We start from the raw sequence: 24,744 nt of genomic DNA, 5'->3' as shown, positions 1-24,744 counted from the left end.
TTGTAATATATTCTGATTTTCTGGCTAACAGATACCTGAATTATTTATTTAAAGATTAATCAGATGACCTTATTCACTTCTGAAATACACGTCTGCTCTTTGGGTCATAATGTTTTAGATGGATAGATAGATAAATAGAATTTAGAGAGAATTTAAGGGTACAAAATATAACAAAAAATATAACAAATAAAATACAATAAAATATAACAAAAAATACTAAATACTAGAAATTTAAAGGTATAATTGCCTTCATGCAAGCAACAAATCATTTTTTATTCTAACGTGTATATTTATAAATAATTAAAATAATAAGAGAAGCTTTTTCTTTAACAGGTTATCACACCTTGCATACAAAATATACACACAAATATCAAATAATAACATTAAATGTTTAATGATGTGGTGCATTTAAATATTAAAATGTCAAATATAAGGAACAACAAATGCTTATGAAGATATTATTACAGTTCCATAGCTCATGTAGAAAGTAATGGGTAATTAAAATCAGCCCCTCGGTATTTTGGTTTGTTAAAGCAAATATAAACATTTAAATGCAGATTTGTATAAATGTTCATTTGATCTCAGCACTACATTCTGGTCTAGGCAGACCTAAAAGTTGTGTAAAACTCAATGACACAATACATGTCATGTACCTTGTACAAGCTTGTAGTATGTAGTAGGAATCATAACTCACTGCATTTTATTAATGTTTAACTTCTTTAGCAAATTTTAAATATACCATATTTACTCTAGCTGCATATGTTCCCAGTGCATTTGTTCACAAAACAAATAGATGCTGAAATGGACCAAGTGTGAAAACAACCAAGTTGCTGGATCTTCATGATTGCTATATGTGTGATAGTTTTAGTGATCTTTCGAATGTGCCTTACCCATAAGGTGTTTCTTGGTATTCTGATCTGGCCGAAAAATAATTATGAAACATTTCGGAGCAAAAATACAAATAATCAAACCAAAGCTTGAAGCCAAAATTGCAAATATTTCAACAGCTACAGTAAATTTTCCAGGAGAGCTAAAATAAGCAGGAATAAATGTGATCCAAACTGCACAGAATATGAGCATGCTGAAAGTGATGAATTTGGCTTCATTAAAATGATCAGGCAGTTTCCGTGCAAGAAAAGCTAAAATAAAACACAAAAGTGCAAGCAATCCTATATATCCCAGCACGGCCCAGAATCCTATAGCAGAACCTAAGCCACATTCTAAGATAATTTTTTCCTTGTAGTGCTTTAGATTTTTGAAGGGGTAAGGGGGTGATATTTTCAACCAAAGTACACAAATAATGACTTGTATGAGAGTAAAAGGAACCACACTGAGTCTCTGCTGTGGAGGGCCAAACCATTTCATGACATTACTGCCTGGAAGTGTAGCCCTGAAGGCCATTAACACCACTATTGTCTTTCCCAGTACACAGGAGATACAGAGGACGAAGGTGATCCCAAATGCAGTGTGGCGCAGTACACAGGACCACTCAGAGGGCCGACCAATGAAAGTAAGTGAACAGAGGAAACAGAGAGTCAGAGAGAAGAGCAGGAGGAAGCTCAGCTCCGAGTTGTTGGCCCTAACAATGGGAGAGGCCCTGTGCTTGTAAAAGACAGCACCCACACAAACAGCAATGAAGGCCCCAGCGATGGAGAACACTGTTAGTATGATACCCAGAGTTTCATCCCAGGAGAGAAACTCAACAGGCTTGGGGAGACAGCTGTCTCGCTTGGCATTGGGCCAAAACTCAGGAGGGCAGCGCAAACAATCCAAAGAATCTAGAAGATTAAAAAGAAGAATGTTAGAAGCTCGTAACAGAAGAACCATTATTGAGCTTTATCTTATGAGCTTTACATTATGAAATAAAACTTATCTGCATTTCTGATTTAACTTCACTTAAAGTAGGATCACAGTAAAAGTCAGTAGGATGAAATGACCTTTTAAATATTTTCAAGTTTCTTCCATGTAACAACTCCACATAAGTTGCATGATTGCATGATTTAAATTGAAATTAGACCAGTATGCATTATAGATTGAGAGAAGGGCATGGGTGTATTGGGTTTGGTTTGCTACAGTATGGCATGCCAGTTAATATATGAAGGTATACTGAAAAAAGTAAAACTGCTGTGTCATTCATCTAAAGTATGTTTCTTCATTAGTCTGATAGAAAATTTTGATTTCTTATCTGAAACTGTTATTTTTACTCTGCTTAAAAGCAAACACCACCTCCATTTGTTAAAATTAAGTGTAATCCGTTTCCTCAAAGCCCATTTCTACTTCAAACTAAAGGGTCGCCTTGTCACGTGACCTCATGACATTGCACCAGATCGGTCTGAACCAGAATCTGCTGGCCGCCATTACAGTTTTCTCTCGCTTGAAAAAGGGAACTTTGTGTACTGCAAAAGAAAGGTCATTTACACAAGGTAAGAAGACAAATGTATATCACTGTTGAAGTAAATGTGTCTTTTGTATGCTAACACAAATCATGCATGTATGCTGTGGGTTAGGAACAACTACTTCGTAGAATGTATTTGGCAGGTGTGTTTGCTAACGTTAGCTAGCTAGCTCAAAACTATTTTCAAAAACGGCTGACTTTCTAAGTCTAAGTCACTAGTACGCCGAGTTCGCTGCTTATGTTAATTAAATTTGAATGCCAACAGTTTAATCATCAACGGTTGGTTAACGATGTAATAATTAATGTTAATCTTATCTAACTACAAAACACAAATTTTATAGGAGTGCATGCTATTAGCAGTGGAACTGCATGCTTAAGGCCAGCTGGAGATGCTAACTTGTACGACCCACACAGACATGGCATCTGGTTCACTTGCACAAAATGTATAATGTTAATGTTGTTTAATCTGCCAAGTCTGTGTTTTCCTCACACGGTTTCTATAAAAATTCCAGAGAAATTTTCCTAGTTTCTCGCCGAAAATATTGCTTGTCAAACACTTCGAAAGCTTTAAACACCTTGAAAAAAAATGAAGCAAACATTAGCAAATTTACATGTTTTACAGTTTACCTGGAAGTGACTGACACAATTGATTATCAAAATGGTTGCAGATTAAATTTCTTTTCATTAACTAGCCAATAAAATGAGACAGCCATGGGCTTTTTCCTGTTTAGTAGCTTTTGACAAGAGTAAAATACTAAAATTAAATATATACTTGTCCTTTCTACAGTGCCCATCCTTAGATTGTTTTTTTCAGCAAATTCTAATTTTATTGAGCACTGAAACAAATATAATCGATGCAGTTTACAGTGGTGCCTTTTGTGATTTGTTTTGAGTGCTAATTGGTAAAGCAGGACTTTTTCTCTTTCTTTCCTAGTCTTCCTATGAATGTGGAAATGCAAAGACTGTGGTACCTCAGATCTGAGCTTCTCAAACAGTATAAGCTTGAACACAGACATTATGGACGTCACCATTCCTAACCATGCATCTATTTGAACTGTCCATGCAATTGCAAGACTTGGAATGGACTTCTGACTCGTGTATCAAAATGTCATCACCGACAGAATCCAAAGACCATAATTGACATGCACTTTTTATTTTTGTTCTTTAAGTGTTTTTGTTGTGCACTACACTTTTTTTATTTTTCTGGATTTAAAATGCGTTTTGTGTTTAGTTTACTTTGTTTTATTCATGTTATAGTTGTTATTTTGTTTTTCTATTAAATCATTGTTTTTCTGATTTTAATATCATAGAACAATACAAAGAAAAGGTAATGTATATTTTAAAATACATAATAAATGTGTCTTTGGAGGAGAACTTAACTGTCTATTTAGTGTTATTTGTTAATAAATTTCCCTCAGAGGAAATTATTAGTTTTTATCCGAAGTAAAAAACTATTTTAATGTATTAGTACATTTTTTTGGGGCTGTATTCATGTTCACATTTAAGTTGTTTAAACAAAGTTATTTGTAGCTACATTTTTGAATTTACGTCAGGACAAGATATTGATTTAGCTATAGTTTTAAATTTTAATTTGTACGGAATCACACTTAAGAAAAATGAATAATATAACTTAAAAACAAAATTACAGCAATTGTTTTTTTTCCAAAGTAAACTATATTTGGATGGAATGATGAAATTAAGGTTTTTATAAAGTGAAATTATAAAGTTGTTTCAAAGAAGAAAACGCAGTTCTTGACTTGTGTGGGTACAAATATTTTGTGTTGGGGAAAATTAGAAAAATTGATTAACACGTAATCAAAATAAAACATAAAATAAAGTTAGAAATATGTTTTGAGAAAAAGTAAAAAAAATTAGCTGTAAAAAATTGGAGCAATTTTTTTTAAGTTGATCCAAAGTATTGTTGTTTCACTGTAGATATAAGTAATAACTGAGGATGATTTATGTACTGATACATAACCTGTTTTGTTGCTGATCTCTCCTTCAGCACATGGTACACAGTCAAAACAGCAGACGGGCCTTCTCTTCTGTACAGCCTTCCTGGTGCCTGGAGGACAGCTCTCACTGCACACAGATATTGGTACCTAAAAATACATGAGTACATTTTGAAGTTCATTCATAAAACTGAAAATTGCAGCTTAGTCTATTCCGTACATTTAACACAGACAAAAAAAGCACACGGAATTTGATAACTACTTCCTTATAGTCAACCGGATTATACAATAAATTATACAATACCTCAGTCTGTTCTCCAACCCAGCTTATATTTTTGCTCATTCTGAACTCTTGTCCTCTTGGTCGGGATGAGTCATACTGACCCACTGTGACAAACTCCAAAACACCATTTTTCTTAGACTGCCAGTTTATGAGTTCATACACAGCTGGCGGGTCTCCATTAGAATCAAATGAGACCTGAAATCCATTATTTGTAGTGAAGTTCACTAGTTTGAGCTGATTGAATATCTGCAGGCATAAAATAATGAAAATAGGTTGAAAACAGCATGGAATTTTCATAACAGACAATACATTTAACATTTAGTAACTACTGTTGTACTATAATATATTATTAAGAATATGAATGGTTAAAAAATATGTAAGTCAGACAGTAAACATTTAAGATCATTTCATGAAGCAGGTAAACTGGTGATTCTGACTGATACATTAACCCATATGTTTATAATACATCTGCTTTATACCTGCCATGGTGAAAACTGAATGGTCTTATCACACTGAGTGCCATTACAAATCAGACGGTGGATGGCATGCGCAATGGCATATGTTGCTTTGTACACCATGTTAGTGATGCGCAACTGAGATGTGTCTAAGTATGGGTTCTGGAGTGTCTGAATGTCTTCACTGCCATCACATTCCCGCACATTTCCAGAGGCATCAGTTTGACCTTTAAGATTACAGCTGAATGAGCTTTCCCAAAATTCTGTTAAAAGGGGTGATTCTAGTGCTTTGCTGGGTGTGAGGTCTAGAAGAAACTCACGAAGGCCTGGTATAACTGACCGGGGAACACCAAATCCTATTGCACCGGCACACATGTTATACCGTAAAATATCAGGATCTGTGATCCAGGTTTCACCTCCAATCCACTGAAGTGGAGGTGGTGGCTGTCGTGCCAGTTCTTCTAAAAGAAATTTCATGTCCCCTGAGTGCATAAATGCAATTAGAACCCGAGCTGTGGATCTGCGGATCACATTTGCTACTCTCTCCAGTTTACTGCGTGGCTGTGTCCTGTAGTAAGACTCAGAATACTCCACACAAATCCCCTCTGCTTGTGCAGCCTTTAGGAATGATGCCATTCCATAATTCCCATAATCAGAGTCACTACGAACTGCTCCAATCCATATCCAGCCAAAATGCTTGACCATTCTTGCCAGTGCAGCTGCTTGGTGTTGGTCACTAGGTATGGTCCTAAAGAAGGTAGGATAGTGATGCTTATCACTCAGACATGCACAGGTTGCATAGTGACTCACCTGAAATTACAGTAAAAGCAATGCACAGAATGAGAATTATTGATTGTATAGCCTTAACAAGGCAAATTTATGAACATTATTTCTTTAGACTTTTAAAAGATTAGACGGTATATTTACATGGCATTTCATAAATCTCTACATTATTCTTCTGATGCTTTCTCAACAAAAACAATAACATAAATGTAGTGACAAACATATATTTTTTTAATTATATGAGATTTTTACCTGTGGAATTCCAAAAAGACCAAGCACTCTAGCTATACTGATTGACTGTGTGGAAGCAGAGTCTCCTATGATAGCAGGCACAGTGGCTGCTGCATATTGTGAACAAGTACTAGTTTCATTGAAATCTGGCTCAAAACCATTTGCAAGCTGAAATGCAACTCTGATTGCCATTGGCACAGTAGAGCATGAATCATGTATCTGGTAGCCTAATGTTATGCCTGGGAGGAGATCTGTTCTGTTGTTGATCTCATGGATGGTGAACTCCATGGCGCGGGCAAAGCGCACTTCCCTGAAGTCAATGCTGTTAGGAAACAAAAGAAGACAAAACCACTTTAGATGCAATTATTAGATTTTGTTGTTCTACATTTTTAGGTGTCACAAAAATCAATTCTAAAATAAATTCATTTATAATGTCAAGTCATTTCAACGATAATCCCCTGCTTTCTGTGCTATTCATTTCACTCATACCCATAGCACTCTGTTTGGGATGGTAGTCTGGTGTAAGTAAATTGCTCTGTTCTTGTGTAATGATGAAAAGTGAAAATGCCTCCAATCACAAAATCTCCATTCATAAAAATCCCAGGCAGCTGAGGGTTAGTCCAAAGCCTGCAGCTGTTTGGATTAGTTTTACTTGTTGCACAGCTGACTCCAATTATCCACAGAGATGATAGAAAATGCATCATACTGGAAGTGAGCTGCATGGCAAGAGCAGTGCCTCCCAGCACTCTAAAGACCAGGACAGATGCCTGACAGTGCTTTAAATATGCATCTGGTCTTTAAAGTCGTCATAAGAAACTAGGTATAAAGGGGAGGGGTTATGTAATCATTGTTAATTTTACTGATGATCTAGAACTTTGTTGTGTGTTTACATCGAGCATAAGCAGACCTACACAGGGGTGTAGCCCCAATTGTTGGGCCCTATGTAAAGTCAGTGTATGGGGGGCCCCTTTCCTATCATCTCATGATCCATGCTATTTATCACTTTTTTTTTAATAATAATATTTACTCACTGATACAGTAATTGTTGTCAAATCAGTGATGTAAAATTGAAAAGAACGTTATTAAAAATTCTAATACCATGTATAGTATAAAAAAATTCTTTGCATTGCATGCATGTTAATGCAGCACAGAAATAATTTTGTGTATAAATTGTGCTATACCAAGATAGGTATTGTCGGTCCTGGAAGGCCACTGTCCTACAGAGTTTAGCTCCAACCTTAATCAAGCACACCTGAACAAGCTAATCAAGGTCAGGAATACTAAGGCTATAGACCGTTATGTTTGTTTTGTTTTTTCTTCTTCGTCTTAAGGTTGAAGCTAAAATCTACAGGACAGCGGCTCTCCAGGATTGACTTTGCCTACCCCTGTGACTTTATACTATAAATCAGGGGTGTCCAATCTTATCCAGAAAGGGCCGGTTTGGGTGCAGGTTTTCATTTCAACCAAGCAGAAGCTATACCTGATTCCAACTGGCTAATCAGTAGATCTTGGCTTTCAGTAGACTCAGGTGTGGCTTCTGCTCAGTTGGAATGAAAACCTGCACCCACACCAGCCCTTTGCAGATAAGATTGGACACCCCTGCTATAAATAAAGCACCTCAGGTATCCCCTTACAGATAAAAATGACAACTTAATGATTTTTTTTGTGTTTTATTAAGAGACATTTTGCTCGTTGTCCAGAACATTATTATTCTTTCAATCAGTAATATAAACAAATAAACACAATATAACTCAAATCACCACTTTGCCTTCTTTCAAAGCATGTCTGTCTAATTCAAAATAAATAAAATAATCAAATAATCAAAAGTGAAAAAGGCTGAAAAACTAGCAGTAGAAAAACTTGTGATGGACCCACTGCTGCACTCTCTGAAACAGGGCCAGTGAACAGAGGGTTTCTCATTTTAATATTTTGAGCAAGATCCATGAAATCTGTAATGTACTGCACAGTACACACATGGATTTCATATTATTCTTCATATTTTATCTCTTAAAAATTACCTCACGTTCAAATACTTTACATGTTACTTCAAAGTTTAGAGTAAGCTAAGATTTTTAATTGCTACGGTGCTCCGTCACAGCCAATTATCATTTGGTATTGTTCTTGAATAACCAATTAAATCATTCAAATTCACATGCACCCTGTTCCTATAGGAGGTGTCCACACAAACGTGTGGGTGTGCCAAATCTTGCTAAAATAGCGAGGATCAGAATACTGCGTGCAAGAGTAGGCACTGTACACTCAATTTCACAATAATAATAATACTATTTGAGGATCTCTGAGGGCATGGCAGCCAGGGCTCCTCACATGCCACTGATGCCAGGGCCCTATGCACTCAGTCACCCTTTTCCCCCCACTTACGATGCCCCTGCCAGTACATGAGCAATATGGAACTATAAACCATATTTTCATATTTATTTTGGATATAGTTCAAGATTCAAGATTCAAGAAGCTTTTAATTGTCATTTCAACCACATATGGCTGACGCAGTACATAGTGAAATGAAACATCGTTTCTCCAGGACCTGGTGCTACATAAACATATTGAGATATACAAGTTAAAATGTGGCTTTTTGATCAAGCATGATTATTTCCTAATCCTATTTCTGGTTTTGTAATATATTCTGATTTTCTGGCTAACAGATACCTAAATTATTTATTTAAAGATTAATCAGATGATTTTATTCACTTCTGAAATACACGTCTGCTCCTTGGGTCATAATGTTTTAGATAGATAGATAGATAGATAGATAGATAGATAGATAGATAGATAGATAGATAGATAGATAGATAGATAGATAGATAGATAGATAGATAGATAGATAGATAGATAGATAGAATTTAGAGAGAATTTAAGGGTACAAAATATAACAAAAAATATAACAAATAAAATACAATACAATATAAAAAAAATACTAAATACTAGAAATTTAAAGGTATAAGAGATAATAAGTAATGTTCAAAAACTAGAATTTAAAGTTACAACAGTAAATGAAGTAATGTGCAAGAACCGGGTACATTATCCATGTCTTGCATGTACCTTCTTGCATGTGTATGCCAGTTTAAAAATCCTGGTGTATTTATATTATAGGATTTTATTATAACATGTGTATATTTATAAATAATTAAAATAATAAGAAAAGCTTTTTCTTTAACAGGTTATCACACCTTGCATACAAAATATACACACACATATCAAATATAAACATTAAATGTTTAATGATGTGCTGCATTTAAATATTAAAATGTCAAATATAAGGAACAACAAATGCTTATGAAGATATTATTACAGTTCCATAGCTCATGTAGAAAGTAATGGGTAATTAAAATCAGCCCCTTGGTATTTTGGTTTGTTAAAGCAAATATAAACATTTAAATGCAGATTTGTATAAATGTTCATTTGATCTCAGCACTACATTCTGGTCTAGGCAGACCTAAAAGTTGTGTAAAACTCAATGACACAATGTCATGTCATGTACCTTGTACATGTCATGTACCTTGTACAAGCTTGTAGTATGTAGTAGGAATCATAACTCACTGCATTTTATTAATGTTTAACTTCTTTAGCAAATTTTAAATATACCATATTTACTCTAGCTGCATATGTTCCCAGTGCATTTGTTCACAAAACAAATAGATGCTGAAATGGACCAAGTGTGAAAACAACCAAGTTGCTGGATCTTCATGATTGCTATATGTGTGATAGTTTTAGTGATCTTTCGAATGTGCCTTACCCATAAGGTGTTTCTTAGTATTCTGATCTGGCCGAAAAATAATTATGAAACATTTCGGAGCAAAAATACAAATAATCAAACCAAAGCTTGAAGCCAAAATTGCAAATATTTCAACAGCTACAGTAAATTTTCCAGGAGAGCTAAAATAAGCAGGAATAAATGTGATCCAAACTGCACAGAATATGAGCATGCTGAAAGTGATGAATTTGGCTTCATTAAAATGATCAGGCAGTTTCCGTGCAAGAAAAGCTAAAATAAAACACAAAAGTGCAAGCAATCCTATATATCCCAGCACGGCCCAGAATCCTATAGCAGAACCTAAGCCACATTCTAAGATAATTTTTTCCTTGTAGTGCTTTAGATTTTTGAAGGGATAAGGGGGTGATATTTTCAACCAAAGTACACAAATAATGACTTGTATGAGAGTAAAACTAACCACACTGAGTCTCTGCTGTGGAGGGCCAAACCATTTCATTACATTACTGCCTGGAAGTGTAGCCCTGAAGGCCATTAACACCACTATTGTCTTTCCCAGTACACAGGAGATACAGAGGACGAAGGTGATCCCAAATGCAGTGTGGCGCAGTACACAGGACCACTCAGAGGGCCTTCCAATGAAAGTAAGTGAACAGAGGAAACAGAGAGTCAGAGAGAAGAGCAGGAGGAAGCTCAGCTCCGAGTTGTTGGCCCTAACAATGGGAGAGGCCCTGTGCTTGTAAAAGACAGCACCCACACAAACAGCAATGACGGCCCCAGCGATGGAGAACACTGTTAGTATGATACCCAGAGTTTCTTCCCAGGAGAGAAACTCAACAGGCTTGGGGAGACAGCTGTCTCGCTTGGCATTGGGCCAAAACTCAGGAGGGCAGCGCAAACAATCCAAAGAATCTAGAAGATTAAAAAGAAGAATGTTAGACGCTCGTAACAGAAGAACCATTATTGAGCTTTATCTTATGAGCTTTACATTATGAAATAAAACTTATATCTGCATTTCTGATTTAACTTCACTTAAAGTAGGATCACAGTAAAAGTCAGTAGGATGAAATGATCTTTTAAATATTTTCAAGTTTCTTCCATGTAACAACTCCACATAAGCACCACATTGCATGATTTAAATTGAAATTAGACCAGTATGCATTATAGATTGAGAGAAGGGCATGGGTGTATTGGGTTTGGTTTGCTACAGTATGGCATGCCAGTTAATATATGAAGGTAGATATAAGTAATAACTGAGGATGATTTATGTACTGATACATAACCTGTTTTGTTGCTGATCTCTCCTTCAGCACATGGTACACAGTCAAAACAGCAGACGGGCCTTCTCTTCTGTACAGCCTTCCTGGTGCCTGGAGGACAGCTCTCACTGCACACAGATATTGGTACCTAAAAATACATGAGTACATTTTGAAGTTCATTCATAAAACTGAAAATTGCAGCTTAGTCTATTCCGTACATTTAACACAGACAAAAAAAGCACACGGAATTTGATAACTACTTCCTTATAGTCAACCGGATTATACAATAAATTATACAATACCTCAGTCTGTTCTCCAACCCAGCTTATATTTTTGCTCATTCTGAACTCTTGTCCTCTTGGTCGGGATGAGTCATACTGACCCACTGTGACAAACTCCAAAACACCATTTTTCTTAGACTGCCAGTTTATGAGTTCATACACAGCTGGCGGGTCTCCATTAGAATCAAATGAGACCTGAAATCCATTATTTGTAGTGAAGTTCACTAGTTTGAGCTGATTGAATATCTGCAGGCATAAAATAATGAAAATAGGTTGAAAACAGCATGGAATTTTCATAACAGACAATACATTTAACATTTAGTAACTACTGTTGTACTATAATATATTATTAAGAATATGAATGGTTAAAAAATATGTAAGTCAGACAGTAAACATTTAAGATCATTTCATGAAGCAGGTAAACTGGTGATTCTGACTGATACATTAACCCATATGTTTATAATACATCTGCTTTATACCTGCCATGGTGAAAATTGAATGGTCTTATCACACTGAGTGCCATTACAAATCAGACGGTGGATGGCATGCGCAATGGCATATGTTGCTTTGTACACCATGTTAGTGATGCGCAACTGAGATGTGTCTAAGTATGGGTTCTGGAGTGTCTGAATGTCTTCACTGCCATCACATTCCCGCACATTTCCAGAGGCATCAGTTTGACCTTTAAGATTACAGCTGAATGAGCTTTCCCAAAATTCTGTTAAAAGGGGTGATTCTAGTGCTTTGCTGGGTGTGAGGTCTAGAAGAAACTCACGAAGGCCTGGTATAACTGACCGGGGAACACCAAATCCTATTGCACCGGCACACATGTTATACCGTAAAATATCAGGATCTGTGATCCAGGTTTCACTTCCAATCCACTGAAGTGGAGGTGGTGGCTGTCGGGATAGCTCTGCTAAAAGAATTTTCATGTCACCTGATGCCATGAATGCTATTATAACACGGGCTGTGGATCTGCGAATGACATTTGCCACTCGCTCCAGTTTACTGCGTGGCTGTGTCCTGTAGTAAGACTCAGAATACTCCACACAAATCCCCTCTGCTTGTGCAGCCTTTAGGAATGATGCCATTCCATAATTTCCATAATCAGAGTCACTACGAACTGCTCCAATCCATATCCAGCCAAAATGCTTGACCATTCTTGCCAGTGCAGCTGCTTGGTGTTGGTCACTAGGTATGGTCCTAAAGAAGGTAGGATAGTGATGCTTATCACTCAGACATGCACAGGTTGCATAGTGACTCACCTGAAATTACAGTAAAAGCAATGCACAGAATGAGAATTATTGATTATATAGCCTTAACAAGGCAAATTTTTTATTTTTTATAAACATTATTTCTTTAGACTTTTAAAAGATTAGACGGTATATTTACATGGCATTTCATAAATCTCTACATTATTCTTCTGATGCTTTCTCAACAAAAGCAATAACATAAATGTAGTGACAAACATATATTTTTTTAATTATATGAGATTTTTACCTGTGGAATTCCAAAAAGACCAAGCACTCTAGCTATACTGATTGACTGTGTGGAAGCAGAGTCTCCTATGATAGCAGGCACAGTGGCTGCTGCATATTGTGAACAAGTACTAGTTTCATTGAAATCTGGCTCAAAACCATTTGCAAGCTGAAATGCAACTCTGATTGCCATTGGCACAGTAGAGCATGAATCATGTATCTGGTAGCCTAATGTTATGCCTGGGAGGAGATCTGTTCTGTTGTTGATCTCGTGGATGGTGAACTCCATGGCGCGGGCAAAGCGCACTTCCCTGAAGTCAATGCTGTTAGGAAACAAAAGAAGACAAAACCACTTTAGATGCAATTATTAGATTTTGTTGTTCTACATTTTTAGGTGTCACAAAAATCAATTCTAAAATAAATTCATTTATAATGTCAAGTCATTTCAACGATAATCCCCTGCTTTCTGTGCTATTCATTTCACTCATACCCATAGCACTCTGTTTGGGATGGTAGTCTGGTGTAAGTAAATTGCTCTGTTCTTGTGTAATGATGAAAAGTGAAAATGCCTCCAATCACAAAATCTCCATTCATAAAAATCCCAGGCAGCTGAGGGTTAGTCCAAAGCCTGCAGCTGTTTGGATTAGTTTTACTTGTTGCACAGCTGACTCCAATTATCCACAGAGATGATAGAAAATGCATCATACTGGAAGTGAGCTGCATGGCAAGAGCAGTGCCTCCCAGCACTCTAAAGACCAGGACAGATGCCTGACAGTGCTTTAAATATGCATCTGGTCTTTAAAGTCGTCATAAGGAACTAGGTATAAAGGGGAGGGGTTATGTAATCATTGTTAATTTTACTGATGATCTAGAACTTTGTTGTGTGTCTCATTACATCGAGCATAAGCAGACCCAGTACATGAGCAATATGGAACTATAAACCATATTTTCATATTTAATTTGGATATAGTTCAAGATTCAAGAAGCTTTTTATTGTCATTTCAACCACATATGGCTCACGCAGTACATAGTGAAATGAAACAACGTTTCTCCAGGACCTGGTTCTATATAAACATACAAGATGAAGTTTAACCACAAAAAAACAACACAGAGCTACAGTAGGACAGAAGTTTGTCCTAGCCACATAAAGTGCAAAGTGCAAATAAGTGCAAACAGAGCAAAGACAAGACAGTGCAAAAACAATAAGTACAAAAATACAACACAAAACAAGACAGTGCAAAAACAATAAGTATGAAAGGACAACACAAAAAACAGGACACTTAGCACCGAAAAAGCTAATGAAAAATCAAAAAAATGAAATGAAATAAAATGATGTACAACTTGAGAAACTGTAGAAAAACCAAGTAATTAATAGCATATATGATTGTAACATATATATATATATATATACACTATATTGCCAAAAGTATTCGCTCACCCATCCAAATAATCAGAATCAGGTCTTCCAATCACTTTCATGGCCACAGGTGTATAAAATCAAGCACCTAGGCATGCAGACTGTTTTCACAAACATTTGTGAAAGAATGGGTCGCTCTCAGGAGCTCAGTGAATTCCAGCGTGGAACTGTGATAGGATGCCACCTGTGCAACAAATCCAGTCATGAAATTTCCTCGTTCCTAAATATTCCACAGTCAACTGTCAGCTGTATTATAAGAACGTGGAAGTGTTTGGGAACGACAGCAACTCAGCCACGAAGTGGTAGGCCACGTAAACTGATGGAGCGGGGTCAGCGGATGCTGAGGCGCATAGTGCGAAGAGGTCGCCAACTTTCTGCAGAGTCGATCGCTACAGACCTCCAAACTTCATGTGGCCTTCAGATTAGCTCAAGAACAGTGCGCAGAGAGCTTCATGGAATGGGTTTCCATGGCCGAGCAGCTGCATCCAAGCCATACATCACCAAGTGCAATGCAAAGCGTCGGATGCAGTGGTGTAAAGCACGCCGCCACTGGACTCTAGAGCAGTGGAGACGCGTTCTCTGGAGTGATGAATCGCGCTTCTCCATCTGGCAATCTGATGGACGAGTCTGGGTTTGGCGGTTGCCAGGAGAACGGTACTTGTCTGACTGCATTGTGCCAAGTGTAAAGTTTGGTGGAGGGGGGATTATGGTGTGGGGTTGTTTTTCAGGAGTTGGGATCGGCCTCTTAGTTCCAGTGAAAGGAACTCTGAATGCTTCAGCATACCAAGACATTTTGGACAATTCCATGCTCCCAACTTTGTGGGAACAGTTTGGAGCTGGCCCCTTCCTCTTCCAACATGACTGTGCACCAGTGCACAAAGCAAGGTCCATAAAGACATGGATGACAGAGTCTGGTGTGGATGAACTTGACTGGCCTGCACAGAGTCCTGACCTCAACCCGATAGAACACCTTTGGGATGAATTAGAGCGGAGACTGAGAGCCAGGCCTTCTCGTCCAACATCAGTGTGTGACCTCACAAATGCGCTTCTGGAAGAATGGTCCAAAATTCCCATAAACACACTCCTAAACCTTGTGGACAGCCTTCCCAGAAGAGTTGAAGCTGTTATAGCTGCAAAGGGTGGACCAACGTCATATTGAACCCTATGGATTAGGAATGGGATGTCACTTAAGTTCATATGCAAGTCAAGGCAGGTAAGCGAATACTTTTGGCAATATTGTGTATATATATATATATATATATATATATATATATATATATATATATATATATATATATATATATATATATATATATATAGCGTCCTGACAACATATATTGTGCAAAAATGTAGTGTACATGTCCTTGATAGATGGGAGAGAGACTCTGATGATCTTTTCAGCTGTCCTCACTATCCGCTGAAGGGTCTTGCGATCCGAGACGGTGCAGTTCCCAAACCAGGCAGTGATGCAGCTGCTTAGGATGCTCTTGATGGTCCCTCTGTACAAACACAGTCAGGAGGGGGCTGAGGGATATGGGCTTTCCTCAGCCTCCTCAGGAAGTAGAGGCGCTGCTGGGTTTCCTTGGTGATGGAGCTGGTGTTTAGTGACCAGGTGAAGTTCTCCGCCAGATGAACACCAAGGAATTTGGTGCTCTTGACGATCATCACAGAGGATCCATCGATGAACAGCATAGAATGGTCACCCTGTGCTCTCCTGAAGTCAACAACCATCTCTTTAGTCTTGTTGACGTTCAGGGAGAGGTTGTTGGCTTTACACCAGGCTATTAGTTGTTGCACGTCCTCTCTGTATGCTGACTTATTGTTCTTGCTGATTAGACCCACCACGGTCGTGTCATCGGCAAACTTGATGATATGGTTGGAGCTGTGCATTGCTGCACAGTCATGAGTCAGCAAAGTGAACAGCAGTGGATCCAGTTGCAGAGAGAGGTGTTCAGGCCTAGCAGGCTCAGCTTTTCAATCAGCTGCTGAGGGATGCTTGTGTTGAATGCTGAACTGAAGTCTATTAACAGCATTCATATGTATGAGTCCTTATTGTCCAGGTGTTTGAGGGCCAGATGGAGGGTTGTGGCAATGGATATCGTCCCTGGAGCGGTTAGGACGAAACTGCAAGGGGGCCAGTGAGGGTGGTAGCTGTGTCTTGATGTGCCTCATGACGTGCATCTTGAAGCATTTCATCACGATTGGTGTGAGTGAGATGGAACGATAATCATTGAGGCAGGAAACCGTAGACTTCTTTGGCACAGGGACAATGGTCATTGTCTTGAGGCACGTACCTATAGGGACAATGGAGCTGCTCACCGAGATGTTGAAGATGTCAGTGAAGACATCTGCTAACTGCTCTGGACACTCCCTGAGCACTCTGCCAGGAATGTTGTCTGGTCCAACAGACTTCTGTGGGTTAACTCTGCATAGAGTTCTCTTCATGTCAGCTGTGGTGAGACAGAGCACCTGATCGTTAGAAGGAGGGATGGCCTTCCTCGCTGTAACATTGTTCTGTGCCTCGAACTAAGCGTAGAAGTTGTTCAACACGTCTGGGAGGGAGGCGTCACTGTCACAGGCAGGTGATGTTGTCCTGTAGTTTGTGATTGCCTGAATGCCCTGCCACATGCGCTGGGAGTCACTGCTGTCCTGGAAGTGGCCGTGGATTCTCTGGGCGTGTGTGCGCTTCGCCTCTCTGATGGCTCGGGACAGTTTGGCCCTTGCGATTTTTAAGCCCACTTTATCCCCTGCTCTGAAGGTGGAGTCTCTCGACTTCAGGAGAGCACACATTTTTGCAGTCATCCACGGCTTCTGGTTTGAACATGTGGTGATGGTCTTGGAGATGGTCATGTCATCGATGCACTTGCCAATGTATCCGGTCACTGACTCCTTCAAGTCAATAGAGTCGCTGTTGGTTGTAGCCTACCTGAACATATCCCAGTCAGTGCACTCAAAACAGTCCTGAAGAGCAGAGGTGGCTCCTGCTGGCCAGGTTTTAACCTGTTTTAGAACCTGTTTAGAGCATCTGATGAGTGGTCTGTATGCTGGAATCAACATAACAGAGATGTGGTTTGAGTAGCCGAGGTGGGGGTGGGGCTCCGCACGATTTGCGCCAGGAATGTTTGTGTAAACAAGATCCAATGTGTTCGCCCCTCTCATCGCAAAGTCCACATGCTGATGGAATTTTGAGAGCACTGTTTTGAGATTTGCATGATTGAAATATCTGGTGATAATTAACAGTCCGTTGGGGTGAGCATTCTGCAGCTCGCTAATAGCTCCATACAGCTCACACAGAGCCTCCTTAGCATTAGCACTGGGTGGAATGTACACTCATTAATAATCAATTAATGATGATTCTAAATTTGGTCTTAGTGTTATTTCCTATAATGGCATGAAATGACTAACTAGAACTTTTTAGTGTATGTTTGATTTTTTGATTGGCTATTTTGAATGGTTCTCATTATTCTTTCAAACCCCTTCAATTTGCTGTAAGTTTAATTTTTTATCTGTTACCACTGCCTAAGCATTAGTTTGACTCCGCTCTTATGTATTTGATCAGTATGAATTAAGAAGTCTATGCACTATGGCAAAATTTATTTAGCGAATTAGCTAGCTGGATTAGGCTTGCCATTTTATTTAGAGCTGCAGTATAGCTTAATCTATCACACTTTTATGTGATTTTGCTTATTTATGAAGACAAAGGATGTGTAGAAGAATCATTCTCCAAAACTGAAATGTCAAAAAATCCTTTAGTTTTCTTGACCAGTGGTGGTCTGTGAATGAAAGTTCCCATGAAGTGCCTTGATGTGTTGACATAATGTCCATTGGAACAGGAAGTCAGGATGGGAAATTGTCTCTCCTATTTAAATAGCTAATATCATTTAAATGACCTTACAGCCCAGGTAAAGTCATTCTGAACTTCAATATCTGTAGTTGCTGGCTATGAATTTTAGAAAAATGTCGTGTTACAAAATTAATTTATTTTGAATAAATATCATTTCATAATTGTCATATAAAATACTAGGATTTGGATTTCCATGCTTTGGCGCTGAGAGCTTGCTTTGCGATTTCTCCCGACCCAAAGGAATTATTATTGTCTTTATCGGACTCTGATGAGCGGTCTGCCACTAAATTGCTTCCTAAGAGAAATGATCAGTGGCATTTGTGTTGCTGAAGGCAATTTCATGTGGTATCATTGAGCTCTGTGTGCGCTTGCTTGGCTCTATTTCCTGCCAAGCACCTGCACCACTTGGCTTGATTCCCGCATCTGTAGAGGCTTCAGTTACGGAGGTCGCAGGTTAAGTTGGTGGAAGTGGCACAAGAGACGGGATCCCTTTCTTTCATCCTCTCAGCTGACTGTAATGCCTCCGCTTTAGCCCCTGAAGCTCACTTTTTAAATTGCCCCTGGAGGTGATTACATTTGCTTTTGCTGAGCTTAGCTTAGATTGATAAAAAGGTTCGTTTGCTATAAGCTTGGCAACTGCTACCTAACTTCACTCCACATTCCACTTCCATGCAGAGGTGTCCTGTGCACTGAGGTGTTGAGGTCATGAAATAATGCTTATTCTGCCCTTTTGTTCTCCCTGGCCACTTCTAGCTATTCAGCCATTGTTGGCATTGATAAACATGAGTATGTGGCAATGTTTAGGGTTGAGAGATGCTTGCAAGCTATCTCTTCCATTTGTTGGCTGCTTGGAGAAAGCCTCCACTCACATTGAAGCCCTGTTGGGCCACATCGGCCCTTATAGGGAAGACCTACATGGATATGCATGAATAAGGCACTGCACACAATGGCAATTTGGAGGTGTACCAGGCTGACCTGCTAAAGGAGCTCATCTGTGATGAGGGGCTCAACCCTGAAGCAGTGTCCAAACTCCAACACCAAGCCACAGATCTAGCCCACCATGCCATAAAGCAGAGGGCTGCTCCATCTACTATTCTGTGGTTGTGTTGGTTGCACAGAGAGAAATCTGTAACTCAGTCTGATGGGATAAAAGAAAAGAACCTGTTCATCATTTGCTGCAGGGAGGAGCTGGGACTGTCAATCAGTAGGAAAATCTGGGTGGCCCAATGCAAAATCTTGGCAGCTGGCCAGTGCTTAGGCACAGACCCGGAAGGCTAGAGAGGAACATGAGGTCAGTCATCTCCACCAGGCGGGCCAGGAAGGAATCCTAAAGTCTGAGGTCCTAGGGTTTCTATGTACTTCCCTTCAGAGCCATCTGCACTGCTGTCTACCACGCCACCTCTGGTGCTTTGGGGGTCAGCCATGCGCACCCATGCTCCCGCTTTTTATGTATTTCCACTGGCTGTGTTAAATCCTCGCAGCTCGATGTTTCAGAAAAGTGGGAGGCTAACACCTCTCTGAGACCACCTGCCAGCGTGGAAGCTTCCTGCTCTAAATTCTGCCACCTAGACACAGAGAGGCTTGGTAAATTCCATAGCCATATTGTAGACTTTCTGTGCAGTTTGGTTTGATATACACAATGATATACTTGGGTCACAGAATTAGTTTATAGCTGTTAAAATATAGTCAGGGAGGTTCTGTATGAAGTCAGGTCTATGTTATAAAAAGGGTTTATTTGTTACAGGTTATTTTGCCATACCTTTGACTACTTTGGAAATTTTGCTTTCTATAGCACTATAGCCAGGTTCTCTTATAGGTATTTTTAAGATCTATTAAAACTTGTTTAAATTTGTACTTAATTCTGTGAAAGATATGAATTAAAAAATAAACATTCGAGAAAAGAATCAGAATCAGAACCAGCTTTTAATGTAGGCCTACATAAATAATTTTATTGACCATACATAATGTACAATGAAGTTTTATAGCATATACATTTGTAGAATCTTTCACTTTACTTAAATACTTTACACTTTAATTAAAAATATAGTATTAGATTTAGCTGAGCTTCATAGAAGTGACACATTAAGTGACAGGGTATTCTCTAACAAAGTATGGTGTTAATAATAATTTATTATGTGTAAGAACACTGTATTTTACAGTGATGCTATAGACCTTATTCTCTGATAAATATAATGTTTTAACTTTTGGAACAGAACTATCAACACCAATAATTAACTAACCTTTGTATTTTTACCCATTACATGTTTTCTTGTATTTCTCTCTGGTTTGATTAAAATGATGTAACATTTTGGTACAAAAATGCATATCAGTAGGCCAAAAGCTGAAGACAAAATTGCAAAGATTTCTACAGCTACTGTGTACTTTCCAGGAGAGCTGACATAAGCTGGAATAAAGGTGATCCAAACTGCACAGAATATGAGCAGACTGAATGTGATGAATTTGGCTTCATTAAAATTATCAGGTAGCTTTCTGGCTAAAAAAGCCAGGACCAAACAAACTATGGCAAGAAGGCCAATGTATCCTAGAACAGCATAAAACGCAATATCTGAGCCTGTGTTACATTCTAAAATAATTTTTTTACTGCGTTGCTCAAAAACTTTATCTGGGATTGGTGGTGCGACATTTAGCCAAATAATACAAATAACTATTTGAACTGCTGTGCATGAACACACAATGGCCCTTTGCTGAGGTGGTCCAAACTTTCCTGCCACATTGCTCCCAGGTAATGTTGCTCTGAAGGCAGTTACCACAACTATAGTTTTCCCCAGCATACAGGAAATGCAGAGGGCAAAGGCAATGCCAAATGCTGTGTGACGCAACATGCAGGACCACACTGTGGGCTCACCGATGAATGTGAGTGGACAGAGGAAGCAAAATATAAGGGAAAGCAGTAACAGTAAGCTCAGCTCTGAATTATTTGCTTTTACTATTGGTGTGTCTCTAAAGTGTATGAACACCACCATAGTTGATAATGTTAAACAGGTGCCCACTAATGACAGGGCCATAAGAATAATCCCCATTGTTTCAGTGTATGAAAGAAACTCTATTATTTTCAAAATGCAGCTGTCTTTTCTTTCATTAGACCAATACTCTTCAGGACAGTTGATACAGTCTGTTGCACCTAAAGTAGAAATAAATGTCATTGTGAGTGATTAGAACAGTGTTATTATTTAAGCACTAGCGATAAGCAGGGCACTTCACCTGTTGTATCTGATATAGAGCCATCAGCACATGGGATACAGTCAAAGCAGCACACAGGTAAACCTTTAATTTGTGCTTTCCTTGTGCCTTGTGGACAGATTTCTGAGCAAACAGATTTTGGAGTCTGGGACAACAGAGAACATCTTAGATGACTAATGGAATTAAAGAAAAATGCTCATAATAATAATAATAATAATAATAATAATAATAATAATAATAGTAAGACTTGTGCTACTACCAAATTTCCTGTGCTCCAGATAATCTTGTCTTCATTAATCACAAGTACATATTGTCTATTTACAGAGGTGCTGAAATGTCCGACTGGAATATGCTGCACTTGGCCATCTCTCATCTGCCAGTTAATGACTTCATATGAGGCAGGTGGATCTCCATTCTTGTCAAAAAATACTAGCTCTCCAAATGCATCCACAAAATGTATTTTTTTCAACTGCTCAGTTACCTTTTTAACAAAAAATACAACATAATTAATGACAGGTTTTCAGTTATGAGCCCAATTAGTGCATCAAGGCAGTTGAAACTCACTAGATTAGGTGTTATCTGTGAAGCATTGAGACATAGTCCTGAGACGTTGCTTTCAGGCTTTTCACAAAACATCCCTTGGTGTAGAGCATGTGCAATTGCATACACTCCTTGATAGACATTATATGAGATTCTGAGTTGTGTTACATCAAAAAATTTGTTTGTGTAATCAACTTCTTCTGTTCCTGAGCATGTTTTTGTACCATTATGTGAATAACTGATTGAAGATGGAGGTCTACAGCCCACCAATGTTTCCCAATATTTACTGACAAAACTGGAGTCTGAATCATTATAAGGGCTGATATCTTTGAGAACTTGTCCCAGTTTGGGTATGGCCATCTTTCGGACCACAAATCCTATTGTTCCTCCAAAATATTTGAACATTTCTGGTGTGGAAAGACTGGCTGCAGTTACCCAGGATTCAGTTCCAATCCATTGTATTCCTGAAATGTTTTGTTTTACCACTTCTTTCATTAAAGGATCGATATCTCTTTCTGGTGCAAATGCAAGAATCACTTTGACAGTTGATTGTTTTATCAGTTCAGCAGCTTCAAGAATTTTACTTTGGGGATATGTCCTCAATACTGTGCCAATGAATGCAATGCAGATACCATGAGCCTCCACTTCCTTTGTGAATGCTGATATCCCATTTAGTCCATAATCATTGTCTGACTGTATAACTCCAATCCATGTCCATCCATATTGTCTAACAAGGAAAGCCAAAGCCTTTGCTTGGTAGTAGTCACTTGGTATTGTTCGGAAAAATGTAGGATATTTTGTTTTGTCACTCAAACATTCACATGTTGAAAAGTAACTCACCTGTTCAGGAACAAGGAAGTTAAATGTATCAGTATACTATATAATCCTGCATCTCTACAATAAACATTTTTGAATAAGAAATATATTGCATTACCAGTGGTATTTTAAATGGTCCAACTGCCCCAGCCACAACTAAAGACTGAGTAGATCCTGATTCGGCTATAAGAGCTAATATTGGAGGTGGATGACACTGAGAGCCTTTTTGCTCTGATGTGCTCATCAAAGTGAGAGCAGCTCTCAGAACATTAGTAGGAGAGGAACAAGAGTCCAAAATTATATATCCCAAAGAAATGTTAGGAAGCAGATGATTATCTTGATTTATTTCATCTATTGCAAACAACATGCTCCTCATCCAGCGAAAGGCTTGTAAGCCAAATCTGTGGCGAACATTAAGTCAGTAAACACAACTGTAAAAACGGTTCATGAATTAATCTTCAATTATATTTCAGTCTTATATTTTTGTATACTCACCCATTACACTCTGCCATTGGTGGTTTGTTATCAAAGGAATAAACTATATTTTCCTGTTTCGAATAAATTGGGAAAATGCCACCTATCATAATGTCTCCATCTTTCAAAATGCTTTGCAATTCAAACTTAGCTAGCAGCTTACATGCAAAGCCTGTTTGTGCACAAAGCAGAATACCTAGAAGAAATATATTATGTATGCACATGTTTGGTCAGCAAATTGAAGAGGACAAGAACGAGCACTCCTTATTTTATAGACACTGCCCCTGCTTTCTGTGCATGTAATGGGTCGGCGCTTAGAGGTGTGTCCACTTTTCGTGATATTGACTTCCCTTGGAGCTAAGAGATTTGCTACATACTGCATAGTCCATATTTAAATTTTCTTCTTGTGCATTGCAGAATATCCAAAATGATTAGTCTTCCCAGAGTATTTGGATGGTTGACACAAAGTATTAAAATGTTTTTCCCCTTATCTATCTATCTATCTATCTATCTATCTATCTATCTATCTATCTATCTATCTATCTATCTATCTATCTATCTATCTATCTATCTATCTATCTATCTGTCTGTCTGTCCATTTGTTTGTTTGAAGTGCAATTTTATTATTAATAAACACTATAATAGTTGCATAAACTCAACTTTAAAATTAATTTCAATTTTCAACTATATTACATTCCTTACACCCAGTGTTTCCAGGATAGGCCTAAGAAACACTAAAATCCTCACTGGGTTAAATCACATATTGTAGATGAATGGAATACAATATCATAATGAAAAAAAATAGCTCTAAAAAGATTATCTCCAAAATCATCGGCTTTTAAGTTATTTACATTTAAGTAGATATATATTGCTCTAAGTAGATAGCTGACAGTTATTTGGTCCTGAGAAAAAATCGTGAACTTAGGGAATTTAATTACATGAACAATATCAAATTCTTTTGACATTTTCCTTCTAAAATATAATTCATTAAGTTCTCTAATATCTTTCCAGCTGCAAGATGAAACATTACTGTTTATAAAAGTGATAAAGAAAAAAATTGATGTTGGAAACCCTATTAATATTTCCAACAAAATGACACTGTTGGGCTTTTGACCATTTTTGATTATTTCCTTAATATTAATTACTTTAATTAACATTCATATTTCATAAATTATGAATTAATTTTAGGCTGACACGTTGTATTGATAGAACCCACAATTACTGAAGTTTGCTTTATAAGTGCAGCTTCTGCATTAAAATTTACAATGAGGTACATCCCTGCGCAGTACTGCAACATGTACTCTAAAAAGACCACCAGAGGGCAGAACTATAGACTTATCTATATGTTACAGATATGTATTTATAAGAATCACATCTGGTAGTGAATCCAAGCAGCGTGCCATTTTTTCACATTATTATGTCCAGTTCATACAGAAGACTGCACTGTCCATATGGGAGGCTAAAAATAGTACATCCAGGCAAATACAACACAGTTGCCCCAACCCCAGAATGAATACGACACATTTTCCAGTGATTCCATCCACAGTCTGTATGCTAAACTATTTTACAGGAAAAATGAACATATTGTTGCTAATTTTAATTGTGCTT

General features: G+C 38.1%; 3 protein-coding genes across 3 annotated transcripts; all 3 read right to left on the bottom strand.

The window, feature by feature from the left end:
* Positions 1–864: 864 nt before the first annotated feature.
* Positions 865–6,737, bottom strand: LOC131352190 (extracellular calcium-sensing receptor-like). The gene is made up of 6 exons (XM_058388133.1): positions 6,583–6,737; positions 6,121–6,421; positions 5,110–5,895; positions 4,652–4,876; positions 4,374–4,497; positions 865–1,778 (listed from the first exon to the last, which is right to left on the bottom strand). Exons 1-6 carry the CDS (start codon positions 6,690–6,692, stop codon positions 865–867), a joined length of 2,460 nt encoding a protein of 819 aa, XP_058244116.1. The 5' UTR covers positions 6,693–6,737.
* Positions 6,738–9,824: 3,087 nt separating this feature from the next.
* LOC131352177 (extracellular calcium-sensing receptor-like) lies at positions 9,825–13,483 on the bottom strand. Its single transcript, XM_058388116.1, has 6 exons — positions 13,329–13,483; positions 12,867–13,167; positions 11,846–12,631; positions 11,388–11,612; positions 11,110–11,233; positions 9,825–10,738 (listed from the first exon to the last, which is right to left on the bottom strand). Exons 1-6 carry the CDS (start codon positions 13,436–13,438, stop codon positions 9,825–9,827), a joined length of 2,460 nt encoding a protein of 819 aa, XP_058244099.1. The 5' UTR covers positions 13,439–13,483.
* A 5,446-nt stretch (positions 13,484–18,929) lies between these two features.
* On the bottom strand, positions 18,930–23,246 carry LOC131351544 (extracellular calcium-sensing receptor-like). Its single transcript, XM_058386961.1, has 7 exons — positions 23,158–23,246; positions 22,781–23,063; positions 22,114–22,686; positions 21,665–21,787; positions 21,328–21,451; positions 20,346–21,238; positions 18,930–19,016 (listed from the first exon to the last, which is right to left on the bottom strand). The coding sequence occupies exons 1-7, from the start codon at positions 23,244–23,246 to the stop codon at positions 18,930–18,932; spliced, it is 2,172 nt and encodes a 723-aa protein (XP_058242944.1).
* Between the last annotated feature and the right edge of the window lie 1,498 nt (positions 23,247–24,744).

This window comes from Hemibagrus wyckioides, linkage group LG04, assembly GCF_019097595.1.
Source record: "Hemibagrus wyckioides isolate EC202008001 linkage group LG04, SWU_Hwy_1.0, whole genome shotgun sequence".
In the NCBI taxonomy this organism is placed as follows: domain Eukaryota; kingdom Metazoa; phylum Chordata; class Actinopteri; order Siluriformes; family Bagridae; genus Hemibagrus; species Hemibagrus wyckioides.
The sequence above is the reverse complement of the archived record's forward strand: the minus strand, read 5'-3'. Positions and strand labels throughout refer to the sequence as shown.